Source organism: Nuphar pumila, chromosome 11 (assembly GCF_984573655.1).
Source record: "Nuphar pumila chromosome 11, dmNupPumi1.hap1.1, whole genome shotgun sequence".
NCBI lineage: Eukaryota > Viridiplantae > Streptophyta > Magnoliopsida > Nymphaeales > Nymphaeaceae > Nuphar > Nuphar pumila.
Window position 1 is genome coordinate 113,637,664 of NC_143259.1, and position 25,669 is coordinate 113,663,332.

General features: G+C 36.3%; 1 protein-coding gene across 4 annotated transcripts; it reads left to right on the plus strand.

Moving 5' to 3' along the window:
• Positions 1 to 4,143: 4,143 nt before the first annotated feature.
• LOC149822912 (uncharacterized) lies at positions 4,144 to 14,068 on the plus strand. 4 transcript variants are annotated; one of them, XM_089980163.1, is made up of 16 exons: positions 4,144 to 4,641; positions 6,232 to 6,375; positions 6,578 to 6,682; positions 6,794 to 6,862; positions 6,977 to 7,090; positions 7,728 to 7,811; positions 7,895 to 8,013; positions 8,196 to 8,297; positions 9,723 to 9,839; positions 9,941 to 10,006; positions 10,943 to 11,009; positions 11,427 to 11,480; positions 12,303 to 12,392; positions 13,285 to 13,323; positions 13,456 to 13,491; positions 13,654 to 14,068. In XM_089980163.1, exons 2-16 carry the CDS (start codon positions 6,325 to 6,327, stop codon positions 13,903 to 13,905), a joined length of 1,365 nt encoding a protein of 454 aa, XP_089836289.1. In that variant the 5' UTR covers positions 4,144 to 4,641; positions 6,232 to 6,324; the 3' UTR covers positions 13,906 to 14,068. The 4 variants fall into 4 exon arrangements, with proteins under 4 accessions (XP_089836289.1, XP_089836291.1, XP_089836290.1 ...); XM_089980165.1 differs by lacking the exon at positions 4,144 to 4,641 and adding an exon at positions 4,904 to 4,969; XM_089980164.1 differs by lacking the exon at positions 4,144 to 4,641 and adding an exon at positions 5,560 to 5,605.
• Positions 14,069 to 25,669: the final 11,601 nt, after the last annotated feature.

The following is a 25,669-nucleotide window of genomic DNA, read 5'->3' on the forward strand; positions in this document are numbered from 1 at the left end:
TCACCTAACATGAAGACTTGATTGTGCTGCCTCAGCCTGCCATACCTACGGTTGTCGTGCCGACTGCGTAAAACTCCAAAGTTAAGACCCGTGCCCTCGGGGCCTATGCTACACATTGGCTTATGCAAAAGGGTGACATTCATGAGAATCAAACCTTGATTGTCCATCTAGCATCCAAGGCCCCACCCCACTATGCAACCCAATTTTATAATTTTGATCAGTGCAAGGGCAGATTACTTTAAATATAAAATTTGTTTAATCTTCGTAACTTGTAACAGAAATTTCATAGTATTGTCAAGGAAAAATCTTGTGAAAAATTAAAACATTTGCTTTTTTGGAAAAATTGCAGAAAAATATTAGCACATGTAAAATTAGAAAAACTAAAAATAGACTAATGCCTTAAAATATATAAAAGTATAAAAGATTTAAAAAGTGCTAATGTCGAATGAACTCATGACACTGATATTTGTGATTATGTTTATCTAACTAAGAGACTTATGTTTATTGGATTTTCCAAATCTTTCATAGGTACATTTAGCGAAATGAGTTGGTCGCTTTCTTTTTTGGCTTTTTACATCCAAATTCAAGGTAAGAAAACAGGCCCAGATCCAATTGCTGTATCCACAATCCAGCTAATGTAATAAGGCTTTTCATGTATGCATTGGAACCCCACTTCAACAACTAATTATGCAAAATTCAATCATGTAGGAATGAAGTAAATCATACAACTGATCCAAACCAATTCTCATTACTGAGCTACAGTTGGTGTAGTTTCCAATCCCTGCCATAATGCAACTAAGCTTAAAAGAGTAAGGCATGCCTGTTCCCAATCTACTTCAAAACAATCAAATGGTTCTTTCCTCTAGCACAGCTTCAGTTAACGGTCAAAGACAAGGGAGAACCTTGAAAAAGCCACCTCAAAAACCCCTTCAAGATGCTTACAATTAGGGAGTGTAACTGGATCGAGTATATATACCCGACCTGACTCGATGTCTCAAACTGATTATACTCGACCAGACCCAATTTTAGTAGATCCATGGGTTCAGGTCGGATCCAAAATATAGACCCATAAAAAAAACAGTTTGGGTCTTGGGTATTGCAAATGAAAACCCATACCTGTTTGGACCCGATTCGTTTTTTATACCAGTCACAAATGATTTCCATATTGTAAAACCGAACCAACCCAAACCGATTGTGTACCCAAACTCATTTTATTATTGAACCGACTTGAACACGAACCCGCTTCATACCCAAGCTGACCCAAACACAAACCGATTAAGTACTTAAACCCGTTTTATAATTGAAAGTACGAGAAAATAACTAGAACAATTAGTGAATATTATGTTATGTAATTAATTAAATATTCAAAGATGTTGATAAACTTAAAATTAATATGCATTTCTTTTTAGTAATAAGAAAATGATTCGTTTTTTTTAGATACTTCATGTTGCCCTTCAGTCTTGAAATTATCAGGTTGAAGTGAAGCCCGCACTCAAGAACACATTGAATTTGATGCATTTTGGATATGATATATAATTAATGCCTTTTTATTTCAACTTGAAATTATTGGTTGGTATAAATTTTTTTTTATATTTAAGTTTTGGCTACTTAGAACATTTAATAAACCACTCATTTGTCAACATATAATCTTCTTAACGAATAGTTGATGTCATTAATTTACATATTTTTTTTATTGGTGAGTAATTAGGTCTAGAATATCAATAATATCAAGATCCGAGCTGAAACCCGAACCCATTAAGACTCAAAACTGATCATACTCAACTCTATTAACTCATGTGGGTTTATTTTTTCAACCATCAGACCCGCTTATATCCGACCCAGTACACACCCAAACTCGTTAACCTATATGGGTCCACAATTTTCAGCTGTATTCGAACCCAAACCTGAATTAGATTGGGTCGGGTTTGGGTCTTAACTTTAGACCTCTTCAGAATTGGGTCTGATAAAACCCTAACTGAAATCGACCAAAACCTGAACCGGACGGTCGATGACCTTGATATAGGCCCACTAAAAAAATAGTTTAGATATAGTAAAAAAAATACAACCATTAATTTATGGAGTGACAATCTATGTGAAAGAGGCAGTTCTCATATATCCTCAAGTGAATTTGATTGAAACAAGTGACAAGTTGAAAAAGAAATGACTAGCAAGATGAACCAATCTAACCTCAATTGTCTTAGCTATGTTTTCACCTTGAAAATCCAAATCCAAAGTCCATAAAAACAAGAATGTGGGCTTATGACTTGAATCGGAGGGCAATTTTTTTAGTTTGTACTAAGAAGAGATCCAAATGTATATGCAGCTAGGGTTTGGATTAGGGTTTGACCTAGGGGTGTCAATGGGTCAGATGTTATCTGATACCTGACCTGAATTCAATTCTGATTAGTCGGATCTGATAGCCAAAGCCGAATCCAATTAACAATCTGATTCAGACTTATTGGGTTTTTCATCTGAATCCGAGTTATTCAACTAAGATCCAAATTTGAATACATGTAAATGTCAAAATTTAATTCAGTTGGATTACATCCGATTCTGAATCCAACTAAGTCAGATCTGACCCGGTATTGCCTAGATCCCATCCAGTCTGACCCGTCTACTTTCCTAGTTGGGGCAATGTCTAAGCACCAATGCTGCAAATCTCGTTATCAGGGTTTTCTTGTCGAGTAAAATGTCATGATAAATTATAAGTGTTTGCTTTCATAGAAAAATCTCTTGATAAAAGGATTGACACGTGAATTTAAAAATGTAAGGAAATAAAAAATGTAATGAAAATACAATGTACAAACATTTTTATAAAGTGTTGACATCACTTTCATATCTATAAAATCGTGATATTTTAAACATAAGCAACATCTTAAAAATATTGCATGTTTTTGTATACTTTATTGGGGCTTTATGTTGTAGCATTTTAAAAACATCGCCAATATTTTAAAAAGTGTAAGAACTTAGAAACAAAACTAATACAGATCCGGGTCAAATTAAAGAACCATGCATTATTTTCCTTTTGCCATGTAAGAAAAACAAAATCATTTAGTACCCAACTAATTATCCTTAATGCCTCACATTTTTTTATTTACTGCTTGTTTTCTTGAAAACTGCCAAGCCAATTTCATGAGAAAGTGTTTTAAATTTTATTTTTTAAGTTTTGTGCCAACTCATTTTTTAAGAGGCTTATTTTTTTAGTTTTGTGCTAAAAAACTTTTACTCTTTATTGTTTTTGAGTATTTTTGAAAAGAGATTCACTTTTGAAAGTGTGTTAATAAGTAAATTTCACCTTATTGAACCAATTCTTGATTTTTAGTGAGGATTATTGGTTGTCAAAGCCAATGGTATTGGGTCCGAAACTATCAGATCCAGAAAATCAAATCCCAATGAATACAAGAGTACAATGGATTATCACTCGGGTCATCCACACGAACCCATGGAGAAACATGTAAAAGGCCTATGTGGCCTTTGGGGCTAGGGCTTGAGAGCTGCACATGATCGCACACAATGGGGGGGTCTCGAAATTAACACAAATAAAATTAATTTTATAAATTTTAGTTTTGACTTGTGTGTCAACTCACATTTTACTAAGCTTTTTGGACAATGTGCTATTTTTTTTTATTGTTTTATTGTTTTTGGGTATTTTTAAATGAGATTTACTTTTTAAAGTGTGGTAAGAAGTCGATCTCATGTGATCAAACCAAACTAAGTGTCATGATTCTTGGCGAGGATCATTCGTTGTCAAAGCCAATGGCGTTCGGTACGACCATGCAACGATCGAATAAAAAAAAACCAGATCCGATTGAAAACAAGAGTGTAGAGGATTACCGGTTCCAAACTCGGGTCATCCGCACCGAACCCATGAGGGAACCTATAGAAGTCCTCTCTGGCCAATGGGGCTGGGGCTTGAGAGCTGCACGCGATCGCACGCAGTGAGGGGTCTCGAAAGTCGGGCAGCGATCAGCACCCTTTCACCACGTAACGCATCCTCCCTGATCTCAGCCTTTACGTCGTTTCAATGCCCATCGAACAAACGCTTAATTAGTCAGTTTTCATAATCCCGCTTAGTTTAACTTCTAGTCTGCCCTTTTCTTTCCGTCCTTTCCTATAAATCTAATATCTAACGTATTTTGGTTTGCAACCCAGAGAGAGAGAGAGAGAGCATTTGTTTCTCCTACAGGGCGGAACTACAGAGATCAGGCATCGGAATAAGGCCTGCCAGTTGATTAACGGCCGGCTTGCTGTTCGGATTCCGGAGACTCTTCTTCCCCGGCGGAGCTGTAGAGATCAAGCAGCGGTAGGAGCCCTGTCGGTTGATCAACGGCCGGCTTAGATCTCGGATTCCGGCTACTCTTACTCCCGGACGGAGCTGTAGGGATCAAGTAGCGATAGGAGGCCTGTCGGTCGATTTCCAGCCGTCTTAGAGCTCGGATTCTGGAGAGAGAGAGAGAGAGAGAGAGAGAGAGAGAGAGAGAGAGAGAGAGAGAGAGAGAGAGAGAGTTTGCTTCTTCTTATTCTTTGACGGACGGAGGCGCAGAGATCTAATAGCAGGTAGGTGGCGCAGCGTTCGGTTTCAAGCTGGTTTGGAGCTCTGATTCCGGCGGAGACATTTCGTTTCATCCAGCGTATTTGACGGTGAGTTTTCTAGCGTTGCAGATTGGTTCGGTTTGTTCGTCTTCTTATTCTTCTTGCAGAAGGAGCTCGGGGATCTTCACCGGCGTTGGAGGTCGGAGAGCGATTCCGAGAGTTTCTTGGCGTGGTTTCTGGTGTCTTGATACCCGAACGTGTCGTTTGTTATACTGTTAGATGTTGGATCGCTGCGTGTCCGGGGAGAATTTCAGCGTCTTTTCCCGTTTATCTGGCCGGAAAACTCGATACAATGTGTCTTCTCGTTGAGCGTAGAGTTTCTCAATTTCTTCTGCAATGAATTGACTGATTCTCAACGAAAAACAGTGAGATCAAGGTGATAGAGACGACTAGGCCAAGATTCTGATCCTATCTGCTCTGTTCTGATGCTTCCAGCCGCTATTTTCATCGTTTGACATAAAATAGCGTTCGAACCGATTAGAATTTTCGTTTTTAGGCGCCCTTTTCTGTTGTAGTTGTTTCCTGATGCATGATGCCGATAGAGGGAAAAGATTTTATTGAAAAAGGGATCTGTAATTAATTTCTGGCCGGCCGTAGAGTCGTAAAATCTCCGGCAGGATTTAAGTGTTCTCCGGTCCGTTTCCGCACCCAGGCCTACCCTTTCCGGATTCTGCCTTTTCTCTGAGGCCCTATCTCTGGTGAATTAGTCGGCGGTCTAATTCCTTTATGTTTCTCCGTCCACATTTAGCAGAAGTCTGTGTGGTTTATTTACGATGGAAGGCGAAAAAATCGTGCATCATTATCCGCGTGTCCATTTTTTTTTGACCTTTTTGTTCCCGAAGGGAGAGAGGCAAACTACTATAAAGAATGTTTTTAACCTAATCAGACTTCTAAAATAGCACGTCTTTTTAGTTTCCAGTCTTTATATATTATTCTACTTTCTTGCCCCATGCTCTCGTGTATCTGATAGTTCCTTCGCAGGGTACCGTCGCCGGTTTCGAACCCGAGATAGGTGAAGTCTCGTTTGTACAGTTTTCCCCTTTCCCTTTCGTCTCTGTAGGACGTGTTATTGGATCCCCTTTTTGTGATTGCCGTTCGCTTCCGTCTTTGTTGAAGCTTTGGATGGTTCGTTTATGGAGAGGATGATGCCGCAGTTATTACTGCCGAGATGCTTCTGGTTTTCCGCCTTTGCAAATCTTTAGAATAAATAGATTTTTAAGTGCATGTTTTTTATCCCGTTTCTGTGTGATTTTCAAGCTTTCTGGTCAGTTATGGTTGGTTTTCCTTTAATGGTTGTCTCATGCTCACGATTCGTTACCTCATCTCTCTCTAAACTAGCTGTTCCTTTTAAAGGCGCGGAATAGTTCTCTCTTGTTGGTGATTCAGTTCCGATAAACACCTGTTGAGAGTTTTCCGTTTTTATTGCCTTTTACGGATTGATGTGATCAAGTTCCCATCAATTTTTGACAACAAGCATGCTGATTAGGAAGAGACTAAGAGACTTGGTGTTTGAGTAGGTTCATTTAGGATTTTCTCTTTCTAACATCATTTTGGGTTTATGTCTGGAGGTTTGGATTTTTATGGAAATTTTGCTTGGTGGTTATTGATTCATAATTATTTTTCCTGTTCCATCTTCAGAATTTGAAGTGGATGAGTAGGCGACTCTACTGCTAGGCCATAGAGGAGAATGTTCCGCTGGTAAATGGCAAGTAAACATATGCCTTTTCAGTGATGTACTCCAAATTCTCCGGATCAAAGTCAAGATTCAGGCTTTGGGATGGTGTAAGTTATCTATGATGTGCCTCTTGGTTCTTTCTGGATAATTATTTCTTGTTACCGATGTACACAAGCCTGTTAGACATGGCTTCTATGTTTATGATGGTGGTTATAGTGTAGTGCTCGAAAAGGTTTATACCACTGCTATTTTGTTAGCAATCGAGCATAAGATATTTATCCGTTACTAAAACAGAAGTTCTACCTGCAGGGGTTTTGTTTTTTCAAGGTGGCTATTCCTTTTATGACGATTGCATGCATGCTTGTGTTACTATTCACCTCAATAACCATGTGGACGAAGGGTCGAGAAACAGAGGTATGCAAATTTTTCTTTTGCCATGTTTTTAAGTGAATGATTTTGTCATGTGCCATGTTGCTTCTCCCTGCGCTCCACTTTCCTTACTGAAGAGGTCTGTTAAATCCTCAGGAGGAAAAGGAAATGCATCCTGTTTATTACAAGGAAGAAAAAAAAATTCATCCTTTGGAGGCAATAACAGTAAGCTCTTTCTCTAGAAAGCTGAAAGTATCTATTCTTTGAAGTGCTGATCATGAAACAAGGTGCTGGATTGGTACCCTTTTCTGACAGATATCATTTGATTCATCGCCTTAGGAAATTTATGGTACTTCTGGTCATGAGGTGGAGTCCTTACCACGTGGTATAGTGGAAGCTACTACAGATATGGAATTAAGATCTCTTTTTGCAAGAAGGATCTCCCATTCGACGGTATGTATTACATTAAGGATGATGGTAAAAGATTTATGAACTACTTGTGTTTAACTAGCCAGAAAGATGAATGATGTTGCACCTTCTTGATCACCCCCTACATGTTTGTATGAATATTTTACATTGACAACCTGAGGGGAACTAATATTGTGCATGTGTGGAACTCCCAATATTGTAAAAGTTTTTGCTTCTTCTATGTCAGAAATATTTTCTTTCTTTTTTATTTTGTGGAGATGTTTTCTTTTCTTTGATCTTGTTCAACAATTTCTGAGAAACCAGTTATTCACAAATGTCCAACTATTTGTTTGATGGGTTGTAGGATGAAAAACTTCAGTATGTAATTATTGAGTGAAATCACTTGTAAATATCATAGGCATTATTAACCTCAATTGTATAATCTATGTTTCCTCTGTAGACTAGACCAATCTTTCCTACTGAGTGTGTGTTATGTGCATCCAATTGTTATGCATTTTGTGACCTTGGCATCTACTGAAAGACTGAATTTACTGGTATTAGATCAAATAATTATCTTCAACTGACTAGCATGTGCTTCTAGGCATGCATGTCCGGGTAGACTATTGAGCACAATGGGTTTTGTGTATAAATTTGATTAACATATGGCAGTTGAATTTTGTAGGATTATAAAGATACTAATAAGAGTCTGCTGGCAATGCCTGTTGGTATCAAGCAGAAAAAAAATGTGGATGCCATTGTGAAGAAGGTATTTTTTGGGATTTTTAAAGTGATATGAATTGCATGGCTAGATGTAACCTCTACAATTAACTTTCGTTTTTTTTTTTCCAGTTTTTCTCAGAGAATTTTACAGTTATCCTATTTCATTATGACGGTAATGTTGATGGATGGAGGGACTTTCAGTGGAACAACAAGGCAATACATATAGTTGCACATAACCAAAGCAAGTGGTAGGTGTGTTAATAGGGTTATATTATTTATATCTTAATTAGTTACTAGAAAGTAATAGAGAGGAGTATTCTTTCCGGTGCTATAATGCAGCTACACAAATTTCACTTTAGTTGCTTTTGTTCATTATTGTGGTTTTCCCTTAATGGCTGAATATTCACAAAATAGTTTCATTATGTTGCAGGTGGTTTGCAAAACGTTTCTTACATCCTGATGTTATATCTATTTATGATTACATTTTTATTTGGGATGAAGATTTAGGAGTAGAGAATTTCCATCCTGGAAGGTACTGAATGGGAAACTATTGGTTATCTTTCACTTGCTTTTTATTTCTTAAACCAGAAAGATCATGCTGTAATGTAATGAATTATCATTGTTCTTTTCGGTGTGTGTGCATAGGCAGCAAACACTTGTGGATCTATTAATGTTCACATCCATCGGTATATACTGATATGTTAATAACAAATTTGTGCCTTTGATAAATTCGGAAACAACAAGATGGTTTCATGCATTAAATTTTTTCGATCATGGGAAATTTTGTAGTTTTATGAGAAGTAGTTCATAAAGCCATCATGTCATTTTTAAATATGTTAATGGTGTAAATTTGTGGTGAATATGTTAACATCAGATAATTCTGAACATTAACAACATCCAACAACCACCTAAGTGTTCCTTATAAAACCAAATAAAAGATCCATTTTTAATAAAATGTAATAAAAATACCAAAAATGTAAGAATTTTACTAAAGTTTACACTTATGTTTTCATATTTTTGCAAGTGTTAAAAACTTAAAATTAAATTACAATTGTTAGTTCGTTATAAAATTTTGTGGTTTCTTGTACTATTATTTCATATAGATATATATAATTTATTAAAATCTGTGTTTATTATTAAAAAAATTATCAGATTGTCTGAGATGCACCAAGAAAGAGAAAGCACATACAATTGGACACAAAGTTGATTGTTTACAAAGTCACATCCAAATTCAAATAGAAAAAGGGAAGAAGATTGCTTAATGTTCCTCATCACTATCACTAGTTATCCTTCTCCACCTTATGGACTGTAATTAACTATTTTTTTAAAAATAAGAGCCAAACATACATGACATTAATATGTAGGTTAATCTTTGCTTATGCGTGCCTTTAGACTACAAACATTTCTCATCTTCTAACACATCCTTGAGATGATTAGAGATTTGGAGTTAGAATCTTGGTTATAGGTTGGGGTCGTGTCTGCATACATTCAATGCACACACACACACACACACACACACAAACACATAAGCTTGTATTCACATTAAATTTGATTCCCAACCAAAACCGTTTTATAGGTGGAGCTATCATCTTTCTTCTTCTTCTGTTGCGACATTCAATATTTAAAACTTTTTTATATTTCACAATAATTCATGGCTAATGTGTTTGCATGACATTTTATATGTCCCTAGTATGTTATGTTTTGGAATTTTCATTATTGATTGAACACTTTGTAGATTTTAACTTTTATGAGTTAGTACAAAGAAACACTTCATTAACAGTGAATACAATGGTTTCTTTGGGAAGCCTTCTTTATTTTCTCTTGAGTTATGGTTATGATGGACCTTTTCTATGTGATCTTTTAGTTATGGTTTCATGATATAAGTTGATTGTCATTAATGTAAGCTAATTTTTGTGAAATGGTATAATTTTCTTATCATAATTTTTTTTGTCGAAAGGTACTTGAAAATCATGAAAGCAGAAGGATTGGAGATTTCACAACCAGCATTAGATCCTACTTTATCAGAAATACATCATCAGATTACCATGAGGAGGAAAACAGGGAGGGTCCACAGGTTACATTCTTCTCTTCATTTAACTCTCCATATTCTGACATTGGGGGTGGGGGATGCTTTTTGAAACATTTACCAACAGTGAGGTATGGTTGTGTTGTTAGGAGAGTATACGGTGATTTCGGAAGGTCTAAGTGTTCAAATATGAGTGAAGGACCACCATGTTCAGGGTATGACATGTTCCTTTTTTTCATCTGTTTACTTTTGAGATATGAAGTCATATTTGTCTTGACCACTAACACGTTAACTTTAATGTTTATGGGCTAAATATTTCAAGTTGAGTTTCTAAGCTTTAATATGTCTAATTATACTTTTCTAGTCTTTGGTATATCACATTGTATTGTTCTAATTACTTTTGGACTTCTCTAGGCTAGATAATCTGCCACGAATTTTGGACAACCTATGTCCACCTTTCGTTGGGACCAATTACCAAAGATTCTCCCCCTGTAAGCGCTTGGTTTGGGGTGGGGGGTCACGGTCACCTAGAAGACAGACCAAAGACATGATTGGTATTTCATGTGCCACAGTGCAGGATGCACTTGTTAGCTATAACTGCTCTTCATGCTTGAAGATGGTCACATATCATGGCTCATCCTTATCTTTTTACTACATAATTTTCACATGTGTGATATTTGGTACTAATGAAGGTACAAACTATTGTGTTTGAAGTAATAAGTGCAAGCTGTATCAACTCAATCTGACCATGTAGATGTGTTAATATGGTTCTTTTGCTGAGGGTTGGACCTTGGATCATGTTTTTTATATAAGAACACAATTTTTTGAGTGATGAAGTTTTGGTATATTATGATTGTTGAATTTTGAAGCACTTGACAAACATGCTTACATATCACGATCACATCGTTCAAAACCCATTTTCTATTATATATATGTATGTATATATATAAACATTTCGTACTAATGAAGGTACTAAACTATTGAGTAAAAATCACCTTTTTTTTAAGAATATTTTTTGACTTTTTTTGTAGATTGGACCGTATAGATGATATACATGGTAGCGTGCACACACACATAATCACTTGACTTTTGTAGCTTATAGCTTATGGTTTATGGTTTATGGTTTGCTGATTCTCTTCCTTATTGTGTAGATGGGTTGAAGGGATGGCACCTGTATTTTCAAGAGCTGCTTGGCGTTGTGCTTGGCGCCTTATTCAGGCATGTTTAGGCACAAAATTTTTCTATTTTGATTCCATGATCAAATCTTGGATAGTAGTTTACTAGCTTGTCATATTTGCTCATAACAATGCATATAATATCAATGTTGAAAAATCTTCAAAGAGGGATATGTGAGTTTACATGCTTGCCCATGTGTCTGGAACCCTGAATCCTTTTTCTTGTGCGTTTTCTACTTGCTTTATCTGGTGTTGTACGATTTTGCAGTTTGTTATTTATGTCTCTGGCATGTTTTCTTATTGTTGCTTAGAATTCTTATATTACCATATGGGATGCTTTTTCTAGCTTAGATGTTTTTTCTTTTTTGGATGTAATTTGACATTTAATCAATTCAAGAATGATGTTTGTTTTGGTGGATCCTGGAGATTGATATTATTAGTTTGTTGTTACTTTTTACAGAATGATCTTGTACATGGTTGGGGAATGGATATGAAACTTGGATATTGTGCTCAGGTACGATTTCTCTCTATTTGGACAATTCTGTTATATGGAATTACACATGATGCAGGCCTTTAAAAAAAAACACATGCAGCTTGGGAAACCTTTACCATCCCCACCAAGTATTCATGTAGATTCTATGGTGAGAAATTCATTTGTTTCATAAAAAAAAGTGTGCAAAGGTACTGGTGGGTCGTATATGTCAAACTCGTGCACATGTATGAATTCAGATATAAATACTACAAATAAAATGTTCGATGAAAATAAAAAGAAATGTATTTGTATAAAATATTTTTGAACACAATTTATCTTCGAGTATCAACATTGACACTGATACACTAGGCATTTTGAAGTACTCTTGTTACACAAAGCATTTGTCTAGAAACCAATTATAGGAAGTTCAACAATTGGCCTAACTTAAGAATTGATAGTAGAGAATCTAGTCATCTGAAAAGGCAATAAGAATTCTAAATATAACATCTAGAGATTGCCTACTACCACAGTTGTTTTGGAATGATCTGAATGTGAGTCATTAACTGTTGTGATCCGTCGACTTCTATTGTTTGTTTTGATTGCGTAAAAAGAATTACTAAAAAACAAAAAAAAAACTTGACCCTTAAATTGTCGAAGGTGCATGAAAATTTATGGAAGGTCGACACAAGAACCTAGATATGACTAGGAAGAACTATTTTATATCCTGGATAAATCTTTCATTCGACTGAAGAAATGTACATTCTTGCTACTGTTGCTGCAGTTATTGTTGGTGTTACAAACATTTCTGTTGATAATAGACTGTCTAATAAAGTCTAAATATTGCTTTTGGTCTTGGTGATTTAGGGTGACCGAACTAAGAAGGTTGGAGTGATTGATAGTGAGTACATTGTTCATCAAGGAATTCCAACTTTAGGAGGTCCTTCAACAAGAAAGGTCAACTTAATTTCCAAATTTATTTTGGCTTTTTGTTTGACAGTATATTGTTAGTGAATTTCTCTCTCTCTCTCTCTATATATATATACATATATATATATACATATATATATATATACATATATATATATATACATATATATATATATATATATATATATATATATATATATATATATATTCAGTGAGTACATAGAGGATCTATTATTAAAAATAAGTTAACAAATTAAACAATGGTATATGATTATCATGGATTATCCCCGATGACTCAATACCAAATATTGGTCTACTAATGGCTACTTGTCATTTTGCCTTTGTAGATCAAACCATTAAAAAAAACTTTTTCCCGTTATGGATAATAGGGAAGCAGTTCACATGAAAAATAAAATCTTATTTTATATGCTTAGCATGCATTTAAAGATAACATAGATGGATGTGACAGGTGGATATTGAAACAAACTTTACCTCATTTTCTTTTTGCTTTTCTATATACTTGATGATTCTTGTGTTACAGAAATATGTTTTTCGTGCTTAATGATCCTAGTATTAGGCAAAGTACGTTTTTTTTCATGATTTCTGTCAATAGGTTCAAGTTCTTTTAGAATGGTTGTCATGTGATAATGAGATTGAGAACATTGGTGTTCGAATTTCCGAACACCATATTTTCATTGTTTCACTTAACCAAAATGAATGAAAAGAAAAATGCAATGCTGGTTTTGATACCAAAATCTAACTTGAGAATGAAATGTCATGGCCCAATTGGGTCTGTCTTTTGGTTTTTGGTTGACAAACTGCGGTGAATCTCTCTCTCACACACACAAGCACACCTTAATTTAATGTTTGATTTCCCTCTTTCTACTGCCTATATGTTGAGCATTCTTTTCTTGTTCAGGCTCCTGTTTCCGCTGCACCTGGAGGAGTATCACCGAAGGTATTCTTCTAGAGCTCTTCAATTTTCTGAAATTCCTCAAATAATGATAGTTTGATTTTAAAACTATTCAAAACTTATTTGACATTGAGCTTGTTTGTTTTTTATTTTTTCTTTTTCTGGTCTTTTTTGCAGGTAGGGAGGCGTGGACCCATTGATGTTCGAGTCGAGGTGAGCTTTATGAACACTTTGTTGGTCGTTGTATTAAGCTACATCTGAAACCTGAATCCATATAGTTTGTTCTTTGTTGTTTGATTTTTATGTTGTTTCACCAAATGCATCTATATTCCTTTGTTCTCTCTCTCTCATGTATGTTGGTTTGGTTTTGAGCAGATCAGGAGGCAGTCTAGTGCAGAGTTGGAAGCGTTTAGGAGGAGGTGGGACGATGCAGTGAAGGAAGACAAGGACTGGGTTGATCCGTTCAGCCATAAGCAGGGTTCAAGCGAGTTGGAGACCACTAGTTCTCCCAGACGTCGGCGTGAATCAGATAGGTCGCATACGATGGCTACACTAATGCCAACGCGTACTAGATTGTCCCGTGCTGGTAGCAGACCGACGCCCCAAAGACGTAGTTCGGGAGATTGATCGATATGGTTTTCCTCTATTCATTTCATTTGATTATATATTGCAATAATTTGTAGTTATTTTACTGTTGTCTTTGTATAATGCAATCCTGTAACATATGTTGTTACATGCATAGTCCATTCGTTCATTATAATGTAAAAGCCAGTGATTTTTCCTGCCTGAACGACCGGCCCACTCCCACCCAAAATGCATGTGTTTCCTGCTGCTTCGAGTTTAACAAATGCAACTCTGATTGCCTCAACCCTGATACGTTGATGACATTAGTCGGCCCGTATTAGATTCAGGCTGAGCGGGTGTTATTAGGTTTGGGTCTGGTCGTGTTGGCCCTTGTTAAACCTTGCTGGGCTCAAATTGGGTCAGACGGCTTAGACCTATCGATCCTTTTTTTTTCCTTTTCCAACTCAAGCCTGAGCTCAGCCTGGTTAATTGTTTGGTTTGCTCAGTTCTTGGTGGTTTTAGAGACTGATTTTGATTTTGTTTAGTTGCATGTTATAAGCCAGAACCACTTCAGATTATATAATTGGATTCAGTTTTTTTACTAATCTGACAGATGTATGATAAAAAGAAATTCAACACACGATATTAACGTGGTTCAGTGAGAAATCACCTGAGACCACGATACTCCGGACTTTTTCACTATTTAAGAATGTTACACAGGGCTGTCGATTAATCTTAGGCTATCTTTAACATCATTACATTTGATAAGAGTATTATCTTGATATCCTTCACATTTAACTGTATTTGCCCTTCCTTTGATATTATCGATAATTTTCATGTTATCGATAATCTTGGTCTCCATCATATTAGTTCTACATTTGTTAAAACGGCTAACCATATTGGCTCCTCCACATTTGTGGATAATCTTGGCCTCACATGTGTCTCATTCTTTTGTGTGATTGAGATTATCAATAATCTTTTTTATTAGCATGCTTAATATCATCATGATCGTCATGGTCAACGTAACCGCCTGGTAGAGTCCCATTGTTGACACTATTGTGTCCATCATGATTTCTACTGTTAACAGTCTCTCTCAAAATGGTCGCGGGTAGAGTAAAGAGACTCATAACGAGTGATGAGAGTTCTCATAGCAACCTTTTCTCGAACAAAATGATAGTCGATTTCAACATGCTTCATATGAGAATGAAATGCGGGCTTTATGGCATTCTGAAGTGCCGAAATATTATCACAAAAAAAGATAGGGGGGTGATAAAGGAAGACTCCTCAGTCATGTAGAAGAACGTGAGTCACGTAAGTGTAGCAGTAGTGTATGCTATCGAGCGGTATTCGGCTTCTAAACTGGATCTGGTAACATTAGGTTGCTTTTTGGCACTGCAAGAGATGCAATTATTCTTGAGAAATGTGCAAAAGCCAAAGGTAGAGTGTCGGGTAACGGGACATCCAACCCAATTGACATATGAGAAAGCACACAAGGACAAAGATGTATTGAAAAGCAGTTGAATCCCGTGATCAATAGTACCATGAACAAAACGAAGAATGTGTTTCACCATCTGAAAATGAGTATTGGTCGGATTCTGTATGAACTGACTGACAAAGTTAACACTGAAGGAGAGATCACGATGAGTCATAGTGAGGTATTGAAGACCACCAACTAGACTGCGGTAAAAGGTAGCATCCCGAAAAGGCAGATCACCACCATCCATAGTGTCAGTAGCAAGGTCACCATGGACATAGAGGCAGGCTTGACGCCAACCATTTGAGCCTTGTCAAGAAGTTCATAAACATAGAGCTTCTGATTCATTAATAAGCCCCTGGAGGACCTGTGAATTTCAATGCCCAAAAAATAATGCAAGAATCCGAGATCTTTCATTGCAAACTCTTAACTGACATTGTGGATGAACTGACAAAGAATTTGAGGATCATTGCCTGTCAGAATAATGTCATCAACATAGAGTAGAACAATAATTATCATGGATCCATCTTTATAAATAAATAAAGATAGATCAACAATGTTGGAGAAGAAACCAAGAGAGAGAAGAAATGTGCCAAATCGATCAAACCACGCCCGAGGAGCCAGCTTGAGTCATACAAGGCTTTCTTCAATTTATAAACAAAGTCCGACTGTTGAGGGTCTTGAAACCCTGGAGGTTGTTCAAGGAACACAGTTTCATTCAAACGACCATGTAAAGATGCATTCTTGACATCCAATTGACGAATATCCTAGTTGTAGGCCAAAGCGAGGGTGAAAATAATATGTATGGTGACAAGCTTGATTATTGAAGAGAAGGTTTCTAGGAAGTCAATACCCGGGATTTGATCAAATCCCTTAGCAACAAGATGAACTTTTAGCCATTCGACAGAGCCGTCACTTTTGAGTTTGGTTTTATAAACCTATTTACACCGGATGATATGCATGCTAGGCTCTTTGGGCACAAGTTCCCATGTGTCATTGACATGAAGAGCACGCATCTCCTCATGCATAGCATCACACCACCCTTTGTGAGCAAGAGCAACCTTGAAACTCTTTGGTCCAAGCAGCATAGAGAGAGCAATAAAATATTTGGGATTGGGCTTTACTATGCCGTCTCGCATACGAGTGACCATATGATGGATTCAAGGAGAATTGGCAGAGGTGCCTTAAACACTGTCCCTAATGACGGCAGACTGGCTAACACCGATAGGAGAATGATCACATGACTGTGAACCTTTAGAAGCAACCTAGTCATTGTGAGTGGGCTCACGTTATATAGTCATGTCATGAGATGACTCACATGTGACATTTCTTAGATCCTGTGAGTTATTAGACTCAACCAAGTTGGAGTTAGTCGGAGTGGACCATTCTTCCAAACTTATGAGCTCACTTCTATATTGGTTGGTATAGAAGAGGAGGCCTGGTTTATGGTAAGGAAAGACATTTTCATAAAAAATATGTCTTGATGTATAAACACACCTAGTGGGAGGGAAAAGACAACGGTAGCCCTTGTGATAATCACTATAGCCGAGAAAAATGGTAGCCCAAGTTGGAGTTAGTCGGAGTGGACCATTCTTCCAGACTTATGAGCTCACTTCTATATTGGTTGGTATAGAAGAGGAGGCTTGGTTTATGGTAAGGAAAGACATTTTCATAAAAAATATGTCTTGATGTATAAACACACCTAGTGGGAGGGAAAAGACAACGGTAGCCCTTGTGATGATCACTATAGCCTAGAAAATACATAGGAACGTTTTTTAATCAAATTTATTTGTAGCATAGTCCCAAAGATATGGAAAACAGTGGCACCCAAAGACTCTCAAGCTGGTATAATCCAGTTTCTTTCTAAACACCTTCTCATAAGGACTTTTCATAGATAAGTTAGGCGTAGGTAACCGGTTTATGATTTATACTGCCATTAAGAAGGCTTCTTGTAATGTCGCGTATTTTCATACTTAGTCATTTTCTGATTTTGTCAAAAAATTGGTTAAGTCTCGAAGAAAAATCGTTTGAGCATCGATTTTAGACCGATACTTTTGAGTCTGGGCTTGGGCTAGGTCTCATCCACAAGGTCGAGGCAGGCCAATCGAAGGATAAGAAAGAATTGGATTTTTTACCTTTAAATTCAAGTCAAATTTGAGTTATTTTTAGGCGAAAATTAGAATTTGATATTCATGTAATATGTCGTTGGATGCGTCTCAAAATTGTGAATGCAATGATATTTTACTTTTCTAAATTCGAGTTTCAGTTGGCCCAAAAATTATAGTTTTCAAAAATTGAGTAGTTTGTCGAATTGGACCCAAAGTTGGATCGGATTGGATCCAATGGTTTTGATCTAAATTAATTTGGATTTGGACTCTATCTATGACCCATACTAATCTCGACTTGGTCTAGTCCAAAATCTATTTGGATTTCTGAAGATAGATTTGGATCCAGATCTAAATCCAAGCTCAACATTTTTTTAACTTTAAAGTCAATAAAAAGCTTTAATTTGGAGTTTAATAAGGTTAAGAAGTCTTCTAGGTTAATTTAGCTAATTTTGAAAGCTTTTAGATAATCTTTAATTGATTAATATCTAATAATTAATTAATTAAATTATATTAATTATAAATTTTATTTTAAGGTTGAGTAGGACTTCTTAAAAGAGTCCTTATTCTAACCTAAGAGTGGTTAAAGAGAGTTTTAAAAGAATTGAAAAGTTTTAGAAAAGTCAACATAGAGGAGTTGAAAAATTTTTGGCAACAAAAGAGGGAGTTTCAAATTTTTAGAAACTCACCTTCTCCAACCCATTTAGAAAGGGCTGGGGAGGGGGGGGGGCATTACCCTCTCTCACTTCATTTAAGAGAAAAAAAAAGAAAGGAAAAGAAAGAAAAAAGAAGAAAGAGAGATAATGAGAAAGAAAGAAAAGGAAGAAAGAGAGGGAAGAAAGGAAGAAAGAGAAAGGTAGAGAGGAAAAGAGAGGAAGGAGGAGGAGGACTTTCTTCTCTAGCCCATCTCATCTTTCTACCATTGTTTTCATTGCTTTTTTTTTTATTCCACGCAAAGGTACGAGTCTTCTCTTTTGTATGCAAGTGAGAAATCGAGTGTAGATGGGTTTTTCATGCATGATTTAGATAGAAATCCATGGAAAAGGAGTAGATCTATATGTCTACTTTAAGATATATGAAAGAGGATTTACATGGAGTTTTTTTTTACCCATTCAAAAGACATTTTTGCATATATTTCTTTCTATAAAAACAGAAGTTATTTTATAAATAAAATAGCCTAATAAATGCTTGTTTTATGCTGGATTTGATTTTCGTTGGTTTCTATTGATTTGAGTAATTAGATGTATGTTATTTCATGAGAAAAAAATTATGTTCATCCATGCATAACCTTTGGGAGACCCATAAATATAAGTGCTCTTGATTAGGCATAGGTATGTAAGCTATATATTCATGTTATTTTATGTTTTTGGTACATGCATACATAACCGAATGGGAGTATACATATTTAAGCATATGTGAACTGATGTGCTTTTACATGAGTTCAGGATAAAATAGTCGGTTTAGTGGTATGCTCTATGACGAATAATTATATTCAGAATTTATGCGAAAGCTGAGTGTAAACCCCACATGTGCACATATAGACTGCAAGCAAACCTGTCTATATATATGCATAGTTGGAGGTGATTTTGCTTAAGAATCCTCATTGGTTAGTGAATTTGAATGTACAGGTATACTTTTTTTTATGGAAAGTTCATGTGCTCACATGGCGGTTTTCAAGCATGTATATACATGCACCTATGAGATAGACTGGCCCTGTCAAGGTAGCCAACCAGTTGAATCAGGTCAGCTGGCCTGGTCTGCTGGGTTTTTTTTGTAGCCCAGCCGAGTGGGCTTGGCTGGACAAGATTTGTGTAAAATAATAATAATAATAATAATAATAATAATAATAATATACATAAACCTGTTTGGGCTTATGGACAATGCTTGGCTGGCTGCATGCATAGGCCTGAGTGAGGCCTGTGTGTCAGCTGGCAGGCCCAACCGACTGTACTCGGTCGGGTTGGAGCCAAGCCCAACCAATCGGGTGGACTAGATGCTTTATATATATATATATATATATATATATATATATATATATATATATATATATATATATATATATATATATATATATATATATATGCACATGTTACATTGATTCTTTTTTATGTATATATTCATGTTTAAGTGTTCAATGGGTTTGTATATGATGATTTGTTTAGCAAAATATTTGATGAATGTTTATGTATTCTGTCATGCCTAGTTACAATGTAATAAAACTACCTATATTACGAAAATTGGTTAGGCATGCATCTATGTTAGCAATATGACAGAAACAAATTATGGGAGCTACCATGATCTGGCTAAACATGTAATTATTTTTTATTATCGTCGTACAAGTTGTTTTCAAATGCTTAAACTGAATATCCTATGTTGGGGTAAAAGTGTTAGTCATATAGTTGTTTTCTTATGCATAAGCATACATGGAATTGATACAGGTTTACATGTAAGTGATTGCATGTTGTGTTCACGTATTTTAATTGAAAGGGATCATGATTGAATTCATGCGTTTGGCATGAATACATGTATTAAATGAAGTCATGCATTTGACAAAAGTATGTAAATCAAATGAAAGCATGCAATGAGTATGAAGTGGTGAACCAATGCACATGCATATGCATATTATTGTTCTATGCACATCTTTACATGGCATACATGAATGTGTAATCGTGAAACATTTAAGAGTAATGCATTATGGTATGTTAATCATGATATTTGCATACGATGCATCAATGATCACATAATGGATCATCGTGGGTCTGGTGGGCCTCGAGCGTATTTTAAATACATCACAAAAATCACATAAATAGTTTGCACTGTATTACATTGTTCTATGATTTTTCGCAGGCGGTGGTTTTGTGATGGTCCTTGCAGAAGAATATGTGAGTTTTTGCCTTTGTATGTTGAATTGCAAATTAAAGAAATAGGATAATAATAATTAAAATAAAAAATATATATAAATAAATAAAAGAACAGTATAATATACGTTTTGAGATCTCTTGTCGGAAAAATGAAAATATTAGAGTTTCAGTTTTAGGGGACCACGATGATACAAAAAACTTCATATGCACTACTGTTTACCCCTGAACCTGATATTGAGGTTCTTTCTCCTAGTCACGGGTTTAGGGAGAGTCCATCACTTTACCAAGGGGTGGTGTGTAGACATATCTGTTGTTTTGGTATACCAAGAAAGTGACACTATTGGATGCGGAGGTCCTTAGTGTCATAACATTAGATGTAGATGTCTAATATTCCGAAGGTGATTCGGTCGAGGGCTAAGTCTAGAACCCAATAATAAAATACAACTTGTATGCTAAGTTATCCTGGGAATCATACTTAACCTCAAAAAAATTTACCCGTTTGGTGTATCCGCAGGCAACAATAATTAAAAAAGAGAAACTTAATTATGTGCATTTAATAGGAACATGCATATGAAAAGAAAACTTTAATAAAAGATAATAATTTACTCATTTATTTTTCTGTTATGGATTAGATCATGCATATTTACTCATGATATATTGATGGATGCATAATATATATTTTCTTTCACATAATGGCATGTCTTTATGCTTAGTTAATGTCCCCTATTGATATAAGATATTTTCTTTTGTTTAGCAATTGTTTCATGTTACTTACATGATTGCATAAATTATGAAACTGTCATAAATGCATTTCATCTAAATTATTGCATGAATTTTTATCTGTATTATTTATGCTTACTTGTTTCATTAGAGGGATTCGTACACAGAATTTCTCAGATTTCTAATACCCCTACTTTTGTGGTTTTCGCAGTCGTAGAAGATCAGTGAAGTGATTTGCTTATGGGAAAGCTATGAGTAATACATATTTGCTAGACAGCTCCGCAGATGGACAACGTGGCTCTATTTTCTTTTACTTTTCCTTACATTTAATTGTCTATGTATTTCAATTTCTTATGCAATTATCTTATGACTATTATTTCTTAATTAATAAAATTTGGGTTGCTATGGTTTGGATAAGTGCAAGATCCCTTGTGGTTGGTTGAGTTATCTAATTGTGAGTGGAATTGTAAATGCCCGTCTCTGAGAATATTTTCGCAATGGTAAAAAAAAAGATTTCAAACTTTTTCTTGGGTATGAGTTGAGGTCATTACATGTTTGGTATCAGAGCCACCACAAAATCTTACACTTTTTTCATCTTTTTAGTATTAAGTTTTTAATTTTAGTAAGTGAGTCATATCCTAAAGTATCAGCAAGTCGTGTCTCGTGCTATAGAGCAGTCTCCTTCACTGGTAAGACTATTTGATACTTTTATTTAAAGTATATGAATTTATTATGATTGATTAAATTCATAGTTTAATTCTATTTTTAGCATGAATTCATAACCTCTATTATGATTATATAAATGATTTTGTTTGGGATCAATCCTAAGGGGATAGGACCGATCGGGGTTTAATTTTTTTGCAAAAATTTTGCATGTTGTAGATGTATCGACACAGGGGTGCTTTGACTTCTGCTTGTGCTCCCAATGATTGGCAAGAAAAGAGAGATTTTATGATGAATGCCATCAACACTCTAACCGAAATGATGATGGTGTAGGTGGTGCAGACGGCACAGGCGGCAGAGGCTGCACATGCAACTATTGGTGTCCAACCCACCGACGTTGTTCAGAACGCATGTGACGTTTCCTTTGAGAGGTTCTTGAAGTTGGACCCACCAACTTTTTTAGGGAAGGCTGACCCAGTGGCGGTTGAGAGTTGGGTCGAGGAGATTGAGCGGGCGTTCAATGTCCTACCTATCCTCGAGGATAGAAAGACCCCTTTTGGCATGTACCGTCTGAAGGGCGATGCCAAGAAATGGTGGGACACCCTGTGAAGGGTGAAGTATGTTGATTTGAATGTGATTCCCTAGGAGGTGTTTAGGAAAGAAATCTTGGAGACGTACTTCCTTTCCTACGCTCGGGAGCAGATGCAACAGAGGTTTCTTGAGCTTACTCAGGAAAGCATGAGTCTGGTGGACTACGTCACTAAATTCAAAAGCCTGGAGCAATACTATCTGAACCTTTTCACTAACAATAAGGCGAGGGCAGCTAAGTTCGTGCACAGGCTGAAGGATGGGTTGCAGACCCGAGTGTTGATGAGTCGGCCTACTACCTTGGTCTATGTGATTGAGTCTGCTACAGTACTGATGGAGGACTGGGAGAGGTCCAGAAATAGATTTCATAAGGAAAGCAGCAATGGTGGTGGTTCTTCGGGTGGAGCGAGGAAGACCCCATCTGTAGGTGAAAAGATGCAAGGTGGCAAGAGGCAGTGGACCCGTGAGGGGCGACAGCAGGGAGAGGCCCAATCAGTATGTTGCAAGTGCGACAAGAGACATCTTCTCGACTTTTGTCTGATGTTCAAAGGAGTTTGCTACCAGTGCCAGCAGCCTCAACATATTGCTCCCTATTGTCCGAATAAAACAACAACTCAAGAAGGATAACAACAACAGTCACAACAACAACAACGGAGGCATCAAGAGCAGCAAGGTCAGTGAATGACCAATGAGAGAATTTATGTTGTTACGGCTACCACGCAGGGAGATCAGACTAATTTGGTCGAAGGTATCATCTTAGTTGCCGATCATTAAGCTCGTGTGATATTTGATTTTGGTGCTACCTACATATTTTCGGTACGTTCTAATTTCGAGGACAAAAATTTTTAAGGGGGTAGGGATGTAATGTCACGTATTTTCGTACTTAGTCATTTTTTAATTTTTCCAAAAATTTGGCAAAGTCTGGGAGAAAAATCATTTGAGCATCAATTTTAGACCGATACTTTTGAGTTTGGGCTTGACCCAAGTTTCATCGACAAGGTCGAGGCGGGCCAATCGAAGGGTAAGAAATAGTTATATTTTTTACCTTTAAATTTGAGTGAATTTCAGGTTATTTTCAGGCAAAAATCAAAATTTGATATTTGTGTAATATGCCTTTGGATGCGTCTCAGAATTGTGTGCGCAACGATATTTTACTTTTCTGAATTCAAGTTCCAGTTGGCCTGAAAATCATATTTTTTCAAAAATTGAGCAGTTTCTCGAACTAGACCCAAAGTTGGATCAGATTGGATCCAATAATTTTTATCCAAATTAATATAGATCTAGACTCTATCCATGAACTATACTAATGTCGACTTGGTCCAGTCCAAAATCTATTTGGATTTCTGAAGATGGATTTAGATCTTGGATCTGGATCTAGATCCAAATCTAAGTTCAATGTTTTTTTCTAACTTTAAAGTCAATAAAAAGCTTTAATTTGGAGTTTAATAAGGTTAAGAAGCCTTCTAGGTTAATTTGGCTATTTTGGGAAGCTTTTAGATAATCTTTAATTGATTAATATCTAATAATTAATTAATTAAATTATATTAATTACAAAATTTATTTTAAGGCTGAGTAGGACTTCTTAAAAGAGTCCTTATTCTTACCTAAGAGAGGTTAAGAGAGAGTTTTAAAAGAATTGAAAAGCTTTAGAAAAGTCAACATAGAGAAGTTGGAAAAAAAAATGGTAACAAGAGAGGGAGTTTCAAATTTTTAGAAACTCACCTTCTTCAGCACATTTAAAAAGGGCTGGAGAAGAGGGGGGGGGGGGGGGGGGGCAACCCCTCTCACTTCATTTAAGAGAAAAAAAAAGAAAGGGAAAGAAAGAAAAAGGAAATAAGAGAGAGAAGAGAGGAAGAAAGAGAAAGGTAGAGAGGAAAAGAGAGGAAGGAGGACCTTCTTCTCCAGCCTATCCGGTCTTTCCACCATTATTTTTATTGTTTTTTTTTCGATTCCACGCAAAGGTACGAGTCTTCTCTTTTGTATGCAAGTGAGAAATCGAGTGTAGATGGGGTTTTCATGCATGATTTAGATAGAAATTCATGGAAAAAAAGTAGATCTATATGTCTACTCTAAGATATATGAAAGAGGATTATCCTCTTTCATGGAGTTTTTTTTTCACCTATTCAAAAGATATTTCTGCGTATATTTCTTTCTATGAAAACAGAAGTTATTTTATAAATAAAATAGCCTAATGAATGCTTGTTTTATGCTGGATTTGATTTCCGTTGGTTTCTATTGATTTGAGCCATTGGATGTATGTTATTTCGTGAGAAAAAAAATTTGTTCATCCATGCGTAACCTTTGGGGGACCCATAAATATAAGTGCTCTTGATTAGGCATAAATATTCATGTTATTTTATGTTTTCGGTATATGCAGATCCTCATGCCATGTATTCAACAAGTAAGAATTCTTGCAAAGAAAGTTATGTCTCTTGAGACCGACTCCTTGTCTGATGAAGGTTGCTGCATTTCCATTTTAAGGCCAATTAATACCTCTTCTATTTTCCCCAAACTGCTGTCTTACAAAGCAAGAATCTCCCATAGCTTGAACTCTATAGGACCTCTTTGGTTCTAGTTCCATGTGCCATTCCAGGAACAGCAGTCAACATTGCAATATATTCACTAAGAAAATACTGTTTTACACCATTCTTCACTGCTGAATGTTGATAACTGTTTCAAGGCATTTCAAACATCTAAAGTTCTATCCTGAAGTCATAGAAATTGCATACCAAGTTTTTGCTACAACAAGAAATATCATTTATATTATAAACCCCCAAAAATGTTTCCAAATTCGTACAAGGTGTCAAGAACAAATTAGTCAATTCATACAGTCAAGGGTCATCACTTTATGGTCAGTCAAAACATTAACTTCTGGCACAGAACTACTAAAAGTAATATCAAAGTTGATATGCTTCCAACTCCATAATTCCATGTTGAAAAGGCTTGGATGTCAGCAACATGATCTTATAACATCCACATCTTGCCATCAAATTTCCATTTTCTGAGTATACAGAATAAAGTATTTTAACTTTTAAGCCATACAGTTCATATAAAACATAGAACCTTTAAAGCTTACAAGGGTGATCCTAAGTCACAGGGATTCAGCTGACCGGGTGCCGCACCTGGGTCGATGCGATGCGGGTGTGCGTGCAGCACCCGGTGCGGTCAATGGACCCTGGGTGTGGTCAACGCACCCAAGGTCATTTTTGTCCAAATTTAAGACTGGAAAAATGCCTGATGTTTTATTGCTTGAGAGGAGGATTAAGGCAAAATACTTTTGCCCTAATCCTCCTCCTCAGGAGGGAAGCCTCTCTTCTGAAGCCGAGGCAGACATCGCCTTTGACGCCTTTGTCAACGCCGATGCCAACGGTCTCTGACTCCTTCTGGCCACTGCTCACTTATCAGGTACGTCTATC